Raw genomic sequence first — 13,165 nt, 5'->3', positions numbered from 1 at the left:
GACAGAAAATCTGGAAAAGCTGAGGCCAATTTTTCTTTCTACTTTCTGTATTTCACTGTTACTTGTAACAGCGACAGGCAGAAAGAAAATCAGAAAGCATTGTGACTTTCAGATGCAATATCCCCTTTAAAAGGGGATAACCTGAGAATATATGGAAAGAAGAGAAAAGTGAAAGCCAAAAGAGAAAGGATTAAGATTATTTTAAGTCAAGCTTTTGTCCTCCAAGCCTGAGGGACCGGTGCGACTTTGATAAAAAAATATTAACAAGTAGCATACAACTACTTGGGACCTACCTTCCCCAAACTTGGGATATTTATTCTCCTGCTTCTGGTCTTGTGATTGCCCAAACAGTAGGGTGCTGGAATGGACCCCCCAGGAAAGCAGGGACAAGTGCTGGGCAGCTGCCACTCCTTGGGGCAGATGGTTTGCAGATGTGGAGGTATCCTGACTTCTGGAGGTAAGTCCTCTGCAATGCAGCACAGCAGTGCCTGGTTCCTGCTTAGCTGGCCAAAGGGCTTTCTACCCCGCACCAAAGAGGACTGATACGGGCCTGTGGTGAATTGATGGGAAAATAAATCTTTTGGTGGGATTTGGGAAAAAGAGGACAGAAAAAATAAGGAAGGTATTTGTCCACTCTGCAACTTCCTACATTTGCTGAATTTATTGATTCCCGTATTAAGGCTACAGTTGATAAGATTTGACATTTGTTTGTTGTTTTCGACATTTTCAGGAAACTTTTGCAGAGGATTTTTGTATGGTGTATTCATACATATATATGTATGCCTTGATATATACATGGTGTCATGTACGTTCTTAACTGGAAGAAACTTACATGTCTGAGCTCTGAGATAGTGCAGCACTGACATTTTATTTGAAATTTTATGTGTCCTATTAACTCTGTAAAGCCTTTAGAGAGTACTATTTTCAGTGGTTTTGCAGTGAGTGTGTTTCCATCAGTCTGTCAGTGACCAGATTATGGCTGGATTTTTCTTTTGACTTTAAGGAAAGCTGAGAGCACAGTAAAACTCTGCTGAGATTTTTTTGCATCTTGGAGAATTGTGCTATTTATCAATTTCCATGTGGATTTTAAGAGAATCCACCTGAGCTGACCAGAGGCATCAAGGGGTTGATTTAAAGATGCAGATGCATGCAATAGTTCATCACATTGGTAAAGCTTTGGGTATCCAGAAGCAAATGATATCCCACTTGGGCAAATAGGTGTCCAGGTCATAACTGCCATGACCAGAATATGTTTTTTTAGTGTTATCAAGGAGACTGAGCAGTCATTCTCAAACCAGTGCATGTGGTTTGAGAGTATGGTAAGGTACTCTGTCCCTTACGTATAATAGACTTTTTTTAAACTCCCAATCCTGATCCATATTTTCCATGAAACAATTGTATTTTGTGCAAATCAAGGAAAGCACTACAATGTAAGTGTCTCAGGACAAAATTCATTCACTTTTAAGTCACAATCCAGAAAGGAAGGAAATACGCATCAGCTCTGCCCAGGCAAGGTAGAAAAAGTGGTTTCTCTTTGGTTTTGTAAATACATTAACTCTGCTGGCTTTATTGCTAGATGCTCACTGGTGTGCCCATGCTTCAGACCTGCTCCATCAAGGGTACTTGATGACTGATGCCCTCAAAAGCAATTGTAGTTAATGACTGAGGTTTATTTTGCTGGGGAGGAGACACTGTCAAAGCCAAAACTGTCAGATGTTGGTGACATCTTTGGACTAGCAAAAGGCTTTAGTAGAAAGCCAAATGTTACTCTGGTCTTCTGATCATGGTTTTTTTTTACCTGTTAAGTCTAGATCAGGTCTCAGTCTCTAAAACTGAGAAGGCAGTTTTCAGCATTAGGGATTAATGGGAGGTTGTTTCTCCCTAGGAAACATTTTTTTCAGCTCTGTTTAAGAGCCTATAATAAGAAGTAGTCCAGTGTTACCTTCTGGAGATACAGGCTGCTGCTCAGTGGTTTGGGCTGTTGGCTGACACATGAAGATCCTGTAACTCTCTTTTAGCCCTCTGTGAAAACCAGACCCTCTTTGGTCCTAATCTTTGCATGAGGTACTGGGTAGAGCAACATCTTTGTTACCCATCATGACAGAAACCACCCTTGTTTCCTTTGTCCTGTCCTCAGCTTTGTTAACAGGACGGTCACCCAGATTTTTGATAGTATTTCAGTGCTAATATATTTTCTTTTGACTTAGTAGAGATATTGTTCAGATGATGGGTTTTTATCAATATTGAATTCCTCATGGCAGGCTCCATTTCCTATAGCCTCCACCACTACCCAAAGGGTAGACTTCTCCCCATGAGCCATTTCTAAATGGATGCAAGTAGGCTTTAAGGAACACCTGATAGATGTTGCTCTTTCCATCAAACACTCATGTACAAGGGCTTTCTTCCATCAGGGACCTTTTATGGGAGTTTTCTGCAGAGTTTTGTACTGTAAAACCTTCTATCTGTAAGAGGTTTAACCCTTTCAGCATGATAGTTTTTAATCACATAACCTTTAGCTCAGTGGGAATGAATACCAATTATCATTTATAAACAGTTCCTCTCATTATGCGCCTATTTATGGCATCTTTTATAGCTTGCTAATTACAAGCACACAAAACAGAAATGTTTGGAGTTAAATAATGTAAACAGGGATGTAATTGATTTTCATGTTGAATAGTTTTTATTGATTTATTGTTAATTAACATTTTTAAAGGATCTCTTGGCAAAATAATCCAATTTAATTTATTGAATATTATACTAACTGATGGTAAATTCATATTAAAATGTCACAAAAAAGATTAACAGTTCCATAATACTTGTTTTTCCAACTGTTGCTGCTATACAGATGTTACATATTCTCCCCAAACAAACACAGACAATATATTAAATGCAATCAATTGGTCTCAGTCCAGGTCCTAGCAGACAAGTGTCCACATCACTAAAAATACCACGTTCCAGTTGACACTAATTGGCCATCTGTGCAGTAAGGACAGGCATCTAATGGGGAGAAAAGCCGATCTCTATCGCTCCCAGGGCAGGGTCCTTGGGGTGTCTGTTGAAGGACTGTGTGAGCTGAAAGGAGAAGCCTGTATCTTGGTTAAAAAGCCTTTCCTGATGCAAAACCAAAAGACTCTGGTGTCCATAATGGAAACTTTCCAACAAATAGACCACTGTATCAAGCACACAGTGAGTTAATATGTTCAGAGCATACATACAGTGCTTCAGAAAATGTAGTACGCTGAAGGCATTCATAGAGGTACCCACTGGCGTTTTCCAATTTTTGGGTGGGAAGAGGGACTGTGGAGTCCGTTCATGGGGTTGTTGACAGCATTTTGGTGAATGCCAGTTACCTTCGGCTCCTGTTAACTTCACTGAAAGCCAAGGTCACGTACTCAGCACCTCCCAGGATCAAGAATGTAGCAAGGATTAAAATTGCAAGTTGCAATCTTCATTATTACCATCCCATTATATTTTTCAAATGGGTAGCAAGAGAGTGTAATCACATCAGACCCTATTTTTTCATTAGTAAAGAAAAACATTAATATACTGTGACATGGTATTGATTTGATACAATCAATCTTTCCCAATAACAATAAACCCTTTATATTTTATTAATAGAACAATGCAGTTCTTCTCTATTACAGCTCCCTTTTATCGTTCTGGGTCACAGTGTAATTCTGGCATGTTTGGACTTTTATTTTTATGAATATAATGTAAAAGCCTGTAAAATTGCTCCACCGATCTGCCAGTAGGTTTCATTTGAGGCTCCTAAGCATCTTTTATTAGATGAAATGTTACCAGTGCAGCTCCAGTCATTGATTGTTTGATGGCCCTTAGGGGTGGCAACTGTGAAGGGGTTTCAGAAGGGTTCCTGGCCTTTAATTCTCTTCCTTTTTTGTGTGGTGTGGACACTGAGACTTGGACTCAGACCATCTCATCATTTTGAAGATGACCTCTCAACACATGGCTGGACCCAGTACTACTAAATCCCCTCCAAACTGGGCTGTAGGTGCCTAAGCTCTAGTGAAGCTCCCAGCAGCCATCCAGACAGTGGCCCTTCAGCATCACCTCACTTCCTTACCCTGGGCTTTCCATACTTAGTTCAGGTCGGGTGCAGCATGGTCAAGAGGTTCTTCAAGCTCTGGGGCAAGCCACAGGCATGCGCTGGAGGAGTTACGCTGTAACCTCATCTCCCTGCTATTTAAAAAAATAAACCAACAGTACGGTGAATGCCTTTACTTATACATCCACAGTAAATCCATCTTCAACTAGATGTCAGCCTGAACCTCAGAGGCAGGATCCTTCCTCTCACTCGGGCCCCTCAGGTCTGCATATAGGGCCATCACAGCCTAAGGCTGGCTACACTGCGTATAAACTCCTCTGCAGTCTTCCTTCTTGGAAGCTCTACTCTCCAAAAGCTGCTGCTCTACCTCGGTTGTGTGTGAGCTGCTGAGCAGACTCTTCTGAGTGAGTACCACTCATCAAGAGCAAAAAGTACTCTTGGCCAATTAGCATCTCTTTTCTAGTGTGCATGACAAGTCCATGAGATCATTTGGTGTTTCTCTCTATCTACAGATATTTTTGATTCATCTTCTTCAATTAGCCAGAGTATCTTCCTGTTGCTGGTACAAGACTGGGGCATCATGATATTCTAGTTGCAGTGAGACCCCCAATTAGTATAGCCAGATACTTTCATTAAAGCAAAGCTAGATGATTTTCATCACTTGCTCTTTATTCCTTCTTTTTTTTTTTTTTTTCCCTTGAAATAACATCTTTGTTAACCTTTTTCCTCTTCCCTTTTAAACCAAGAACAATGTTGCAAGATCCCATGGTAGGAAAAATAATCCCCATAATAAATATGAAGGCTCCATTTCAAAAGAGAATGGGCTTATTAAGGGTAACAGTTTATTAACAGTCACTGTAAATTAGATGGATTTAATAACTTTAATTAGTGCAACACTTTCTGACACAGAGCTTTTGGAGAATTCAGCTGTTCATCCCTATCTCCGTCCTGTATGTCTCCACATCTAAGGAAGTAGCAGCAATTCCTCATAGTAAAAAAGGAAGCAGCTCCTACTCACAGCAGTGAACAGTGCAGGAGAAAACTCCTGTATCAGCAGACCATGGCCACAGGCACTCCAAATTAGCAGTAAGAAACAGCACGAGTGCAAAGTAAAGCTTTCAAATATCAGGAACAACAGAAAATCAATCTTCTAAAGCATTCTCTTCATTTTTTTTTCCTTGGCATGGCCCTACCCAGTTCAGCCTTGCTTGCCCACATCCTCAGAGAGAGATGAGGAGTCTTCTCTGTTTAAGGGCTATGAAGTGCCCAGCATTGCTAATGCCCGTTGGTGAAGTGAGGGGGACTACAGTATGTCATGGGTCCCTGAAGTCCAGCCCTATTAAAGTAGATGGAAACATTGCTGGAAGGTCTCACGTCACCATCCAGATGGAAATGCCGTTTGTGTTAGAGAAAAACAAAACAAAACAAAACATTTTTAACTCTGTTCTGATCAGAAGTTTTTCCTACGCAGCCCTTTCCTATGAGACATTTCAGTTTATCAGAACGGAAAATATCTGCATTTGTGCTGATTTTGACCAAAGCTACCTTTGTTCTTGTTTGAAGAACATATTTTCTTGATGTAAAAAATTGCCAAATTTGGAGTCAAACATTTAAATATTTTGTTTTAATGACTTCTTGATTTAGGCCATATCTTGTTCTGTAACTACAAATTGTATTTATATTCCTTAAAATTTGTTCTTAAAGTGTTTTGATCTGATCAAGCTTTCATTTCACAGCTGAACTGAAGAATAACACTTCTTAAAATTTAATTTTGAAGGTAATGATGTCACACAATTACATTTTTAATGGAAGATTAGCCAGTGGGATAAAATCTACATGTAGGTGCCTGCCCCCGCCTCCAGTTCAAAATGAAAATATGTTCCAAAAGGTGGACGTTTCCTGAGGGACAAAAACCTGAGTTTTTAACCAGGTTGAGGTCTAATCTTTTAACCAGCCCACCTTTCATGAGGTCTGAAATCCTGCCTTTTCTCTCCAGAGCAGTGTGGGTTCGGCACATCCATCCCATACAGAGCCTTATGGAGGATGTAGCACATGTAAGGAAATCAACAGCAAGTTAAGCCCTGAATGTCTAAAAACCCTTCCTGGGCACCTGCAAATGTCCTCTCCCCAAAAAATTCTTTACACAGCCTGGTTGTATTTCTACAGAAACCCCAGAAGTCACCTCTCTGCTTGCTCTCAGGCACGTCTCCCTGTTAAATTTCAACATTTTGTTCAATGACTTGAAGGTATTAAGATCTCTTCAGAGAAATGATTGAAGGGAAACTTCGTTGAAGGCAATGGTTATCCACAACCCAACAGACAGAGAATGCATGTATGAATAAGTAAAAAGAAGGGTTTACCTTCTTCATACTCAAAGTTCCTCTCTAGCAAATGGATTGTATAGGAAATGTTATATATATATACATACGTGCATGCATGTGTGTGTATCTCCATACTTTCATGGTCTTGTCTGGCAAAGAGGCATTTCTAATATGCTTTCACATCAGTGTCCATCAATGTAGGCTTTTCCCCTTTTTTCCTGTTTTTTAAAATCATGGATTTAGGTTATTGTCTGCCAATATTTACTGCCTGAAGCGTCACTTTACGTCCCAGGAGAAATCCTGCAGCCCTGCGTTCAGCAATGCTGTGTGCAGTGCCTGTGCAGCACAGGGCTGAGACCTGCCCTGGGGGCACAGGTGATGCCTAAAGGGTGGTCACCGCCATGCTGCTGGTTGCAGATGACCTGCATTCAAGAGCCAACACAGCAAGCCTGGCTCCTGCCGAGTGGAAGAGGCTGAGTACATACCTCGGCCTTCTCTAGATCTTAATCATGCCTAATTTGTACTGGAGTCAAAATCCAATAACTTCTGGAGACTTTGTAAAAACACTTAGCACGGTCCAAATAATAACAGCACCAAAAGCTTGCACCATAAAAATCTCTTAGGCTAAAATGGAAAAAGATACTTGCAGAAGATTTTTCTTTCTTTCCTTAACACAAAGATTTGAAAGGAGGGAAAAGTATCATAGATAGGCAATTCCTTTCAGAGAGGTTTCTTTATATATCTCCATGTGAAAGCTCTTGGTAAGGGAAAAAAAAATAAAGTAATGCTCTGAAATAAAAATTGTACAGATGTAGCTTTTTTTGAAATGACATCCTGTTTCTCAAGAATTCGATGTAGCCTTTAGTCAGACTTGTTTCTTACAGTTCTCTGTGCTTTGCATGGTAATTAGCTGCTCCTGTTATCAGCAGCACGATGCTCCCGGCTATTTCTTCAGCAGCCACTGCCGTTATCTGCGGTGGCAGCTCCTCACATCCTCCTGCCAGACTGTATGCCAGCAGCACGTGTGTGCAGATGTTTGGCGGTCTTCAGGCTGCACTGACCGAAGAACGAAGGTAATGGGCACAGCATCGGAGGGGAAAGAGGCTGGAGCCCACTTCTCCTGATAGCTGCCCGAGACCTTCTAGTATTTTGCTGATGGTTCACTGGAGATTCAGTGAGGCGAGTTTGTTATGACATATCGCAAAATGCAAAGTGAGGCAGATGATCTGAGTTCATCAGTGTCAGAATAAATACAGCTCATTGCCTTAGTTGGGAACGGCAGCCTCAAAACCTTTATTTTGTTTTAATTTTAATTTTTTCTTTTAAGTAATTAAAACATTAATTGCACAAGTGTTCTGTGGTGTGCAGGCTATTGAGAGGGTGGAGGGACACCTTCGGCGGCACTGCAGATGTCAGCCTTATGCAGATGCTGCATCATGCAGCCAGCACCAACCCAATAGTATTTTGATCAGACAAGTCCACTGATGCAAATAGCACATCGAGTGCTCTATGCTATTTGTTGCTTGCAGGTAATGCAGTCTCTGCTTTTAATTCAGATTTTAAGAAAAATTTACTATTTATTTTTTTATAATTAAAATATGGCCATGAAGTTAAATTCAGGTTGCCAGATTTGCAGGCAGTGTGGGTTCCTCTATAGTCTGAGTAAAGATGTAGTGAAGAATTTTTCAAGTGAGAATGGGGAGTCTCTTCCTTACCAACATCTACAGACACTTTTCAGACATACTTTAGGTTCCATAATAACACTCTGCATTGTGTTATATGATATCATAACAAAAAAAAAATAATATGGCCCCAGGCCATATGAGATTGAAATTGCTTTCTGTGTGCAGAACATGGTCTCTTAACTTACCCATCCTTATTCTAGAAAGTTTGATACCAACAGTAATGTGAGATCCTTACAAGTATTCAAAGGAAAAAGAAATTAAGAAATTAATATTTGGCACTCAGAAGCTGAAGAACAAAGAGGAAACTATAGAAATAGAGGGGGGGGGGTGTGTTCCATTGTTTTCAGTTTTGCATATCTTGTCTTTGGTTTTCTGTCTCCAGCCTTTTTTTTTCCTTTTGAAAGGCAATGTGATGACATTGAGAGAGATGTGTAAAATTTTTTTACTCCCTGCCCAGAGATATGATGTGCTAGGGAGAAGAGCTGAAGTTTTCGTTCTGTAGTATTGGAAGGTGTAATTTCTTACTCATAAGTATTTGAAGATTTACTTCATTACACTTCTAGGAGGGATATTTAATTTTGTAACAGAAGCTTGTTTCTAAACCTAGTCTGAAATAGTCTATTGCCAAATTTACCTTCAGTAGTTTTGTCTTCACACAAAAATAGACAGCATCATTTTACTTTCATGTATTGTCACTTTACTTCAATGTATTGTATACAGCATAAGATGATAGGTCATCTCATCCCTCCTTCCGTAAGATGACAGTGAACTCAAATAGCGAACTTGAGGTCAGGCAGTAAATTCTTTGCTCTGTAAACAAGGCATACATGACGACGGCTTTACACTCTCCACTGTTCTTAATGGGATAAGAAGTCATAGGCCGGGGTTTGAGGGAGGAAAGGGAGAAAATGGAGGGAAACCCATAGAGAAGAGAACTAAAATTTAACTAATACGAATTTTAAAATTCTTAAATATCCAGAGATTGTTGTGGTGTTTCTGTCTGTCTTGTTAGGTTCATTGGCAAAATGAACCCTTGCACTTGCACCCCTGCCCCAGCAGCAGGAAGGTCGCAGGTGGTGTTGTGTCCTCAGGGACAGGGCTGAGATCAGAACAGGAATATCTGCTCAGGGCTGCAGTTTCTCTTCAGCATCCATACATCAGATATGAGTACTACTCCAAAGCCTGACTTTATAGAATGCTCTAGTTCCTTCCCCTCTGAAATCAGTGGTGTAACTCCTGGTCAACTATAAAGCTGATGGACTTGTATTGCACCAAAAGAGTTAATATGATTCATTTGTTTAACAATCAAGGGCCGTATTCAGCAAAGACTTAGCAGGAGTGCTGACAATAAAGCACTTCTGACTTTCTATGGATTGGCATGAAATAACAGCCCCCCAAAATTATGAAACATAAATTATTCCCTTACATATGCATGGTTGTCACACTTCTGACCTTGGTTACAGCTGGTAGGCGACGAGTGGCTGCAGATCCAGACCTCCTCGGTCATGCAGCTCACACTGGGGAGCAGCAGTGACGGTCCAGGAGCAGGACTGGCACAAACAGGCTAGTGGGATCATTTGGATCTAGGAGGCACAGATGTATCCATTTTTGAAAATGCCTTATGATTTTTTGAGTGCCCAAATACAGATGTGGTAGAGAAATCCGATTTCCAGGTGAGCAGAGCTCGGCACTTTGGAAGATCAAATTGCTTTGATATTTCTCCAGGTGGTTTTGAGAGGCAAAGACCAAGCTCCCATCTCTGCTAGCTCTTTGGGGACAGTGATTGATCATATTAATTTTGTTTCTATCCCCACTTGCCACACGGGAAGATCTCAAGCCCCAGTCTCCTGCTTCCTGGGTTAGTTCTGTTATGCAGAAGGAAGAAAAACCTTTCTTTGGAGAACTGTCAGGGAATTTAAGGTGGCAAAGTAAATCCCCAGAAAACTTGTTTGGTGCAGCAGCCACCTGTCTCTTGTGGAGAGCTGCAGGAGACAGGCACCCTCTCAGCACCGGTACCTCCATCTGTGGTGTGGCCTTTCTTCTCAGTTGTGCTGGGCAGTGCAGCTGTGCTCAGGGGCCAGGCAGGAAAGGGGGGCGTAAGTATGGCAGTCTGGTGTCTGGTCGTTGCTGGCAGAAGTTTGGGTCCTAATGAACAACCAAGCTGAGCACGTAGGTGAGGCACCAGCTGGATGGTTCCTGTAGAAGGATAGCTGCTCTGCCAGATCTCTGGTTTACCCTCCCTGGAATGGAAACCATACCATTCAGGAGAGCTGAATTCCTCTGTGCCCTCAGTCCCACAGCCCACAGGTGGGTTTAGGGTCAGCATTTTAGGAAATTGTAGCCTTCTGAGGACTGCTGTGCTGCCTAGCCCCTTACTCAGTGTTACCACCTGTGTTGCAGTCTCTGCAGCTCTCCCCTCAGCATCACAGGTGCATGGTCAGGCTTCACATGGTCAGTGTCACTGCAGTCTTTCCTGCGCTAAGGCTGTGGAGAGATGTTATTTATTTAATATAAATAAAATGCACATATTGGATCTATGTACACGCAGTAACTGTTTTGCTTATGCTTATTCATATGCAGTAGAGACAAAACAGCAGGAATCGCACCCAAAAATGATATAAACAAAATCCTATGAATTTATACAAATATGTGGCAATCATATGTAAACACTGCAAATATTACATCTTCCTGTGGTGCTGATGGGGAATAATTTGAGAATTTTAAGCAGTGCAACTTTTCAGATGCTGGAAAGACTTGGCCTCATTTCGAAACTGTAATAGAGGTTGGAATATATTTCATGTGACAACCATGTCCTCAAACCAGCTATTTGTTATTTCTTTTAAAAACACAAACAAACTATTTTCTCATTTTGTTTACAGGACAGTGGAACAGGAGATAACAGCTGCATTGAAGAAATATTGCGGGTAGGAATCCTTAAAAACCCATTTTTTTCCAGTGCCTTTTTGTTTACTCTAAAAAGACAAGGGAATAACAAGAATATTGCAACTATTGCTGTTAAAAATATTACTCTTTTAGATTGTCATCTTTCTAAGGAAAAAGTAGGCAAAATTATTTCCTCGTGAAAAATAATTGAAAAAAATCTGTGAAAACAACCTTTCAGAGCCTCTGGATTTCACTGCTACTTTGTGCCAATACAGCTGACCTTCATGCATGCAGAAGCAGATAATGGGATAAATTATAAACTGAAATGTACAATGATGTTTCAGGTTTACAAACCATGCAAAGTGCATGTTTCCATTAATCATGACTGTCAAAAATCTTAATTTTGAAGGGAGGTCTAGGAAGGTCATTTTCCACCTGGATTTAATTAGAATCCATTATGTAATGTCATTATGTCCATTATGTCCATTATATAATGACAATGTGCAAAATCTGTAGTTATTTCCATATTTCATTATTATTTCTTGTATTTTAGTAATTTCTAGTTTATTTTTATGGAGCAAATTAATACACATCCAGACAGATCTTGGTTTGAATCAACTTTGATATTGATTATTTTCTGAGGCAAATTTATAAACAATGAAACATTTCCATGTATTTTAACTCATGGGGGTTTTTTGTTCTTTTTTTAAACTGATAATTCAGTAATTAACAATGCTTATAAATCCGATATAATAGTGAGTGAAACACCAAACAAGGCAGATGGAATGGTAAAACTTCCCTATTACTGTGTGCGCTTCCACCTCTTGGATATCCAGTACCCAAATATTTCAGATTGTTTATAAACTACAAGGCTATAAATATTTGGTTTAGAGATTAGTAGTGCATTAAGCCTGTTGTTTCTAGAGGCATTTCTCCATTCTTCTGGAATATGATAATTAGAGCTTTTAATACTTAAACTGGACAAAGAGTTTATCAAAAGGTGATGATGATATATTGCTTATGACTTCACTGGCAGAGCTTTTACTTAGCTAACATTTACAAAGTAGGCTTTTGTAGAATTGAACCGCATATTCAACAAGCCTTAGCCTCGAGTCCCTGCTGTTTTGTTACAAATTGGTAGCAGATACCATGAATTCATGATGCGATGTGGGACTCATTCACCCCTTTTTTATGCAAGGCTTTTAAAATGAGCAGTTGAGAAAGCTGATCTTCCTCCTTAGATTGTGTGATTTGACTTGTGCAATTAGGCAAAAAATGTAGGAGAGACATGGTTTCTTCCACTCAGAGGAACATGGATATGCAAGAGACCCCAGCTGAGAAGAAAAATGAACTATATGACTAGGGATAGTAAGGTGCATCTTCAAACCATTTTTTTTTTCCCTTGGGAACATACCTCAACAAATATTTTTGTGAAGCCTCATGTTGAAGCATTCGGAATATCCTTGGATGTATAAGACCCTTTTGTTCCCGAGGATTTAGTCACAAATTCTTTCACTTTGCTTAAAAACTGAATAAAACAACCCACAGCTTAAAAGCCACACTTTGCATCAGTGTCTTACTATCTGCTGAGGCTTAGCATGGCTGACATAGAGAGCATGCTGTTTTCATCCCCTATCTCTTGTCCTCATATGAACACTCAGTCATCATGGGTAACTTCTCCAATCTGCCCGTCCTCCAGGTCTGCAATCCAGATATCACTTTGTTTTCTAAATTTCCTTGTATCTTTGTGTCTAAGAGTACATGTAAATCTTGCAGATTGTTATTCTATAGCACTTGTAGCTGAAGCTCTTTATTCACAGAGGTATAAGTCTCAGGTCCAAATTCTCATTACACACCTTGATTGCTGCAACATCCTTTCCTTGGTTTTGACAAATGCAACGTTACCCACCTCCATTCATGCTGCCGCACAGATCATTTTACTAGCTTGACATTTTGCCCAAAGACATTTGTCTTTACATCTCACCACTGTCATCTCCTCTATCACATCAAGTACAGCTGTTTGTCTCTGATTTTAAGGCCTCAAGTCTAACAGTCCATGGTAAAGTATTAGCTCCCACTTTAGCTTACTGGGTGATGCCAGCCTCTGTCACAGTGTTACTAAGTTTTAACTCATTTCCTCCCATGCTTCCCACCAGGTCTGGGAAGAGCTTTGAACACTTTCCCAATTAGCTCCATACCTACCTTCAGATCCT

The 13,165-nt window shown here is 40.3% G+C and overlaps 1 protein-coding gene across 1 annotated transcript in view; it reads left to right on the top strand.

Moving 5' to 3' along the window:
• The window catches only part of AFF3 (ALF transcription elongation factor 3), a 325,782-nt gene that overhangs the window by 137,803 nt on the left and 174,814 nt on the right, over nucleotides 1–13,165 (top strand). Inside the window, exon 6 of the mRNA XM_074930285.1 lies at nucleotides 10,965–10,993. Within this exon, the coding sequence (XP_074786386.1) occupies nucleotides 10,965–10,993 (29 nt within the window). The remainder of the gene's footprint in view (nucleotides 1–10,964; nucleotides 10,994–13,165) is intronic.

The sequence above is a fragment of the Athene noctua genome, chromosome 1 (assembly GCF_965140245.1).
Source record: "Athene noctua chromosome 1, bAthNoc1.hap1.1, whole genome shotgun sequence".
Lineage (NCBI taxonomy): Eukaryota > Metazoa > Chordata > Aves > Strigiformes > Strigidae > Athene > Athene noctua.
This window is presented reverse-complemented; position numbering and strand designations above follow the sequence as displayed.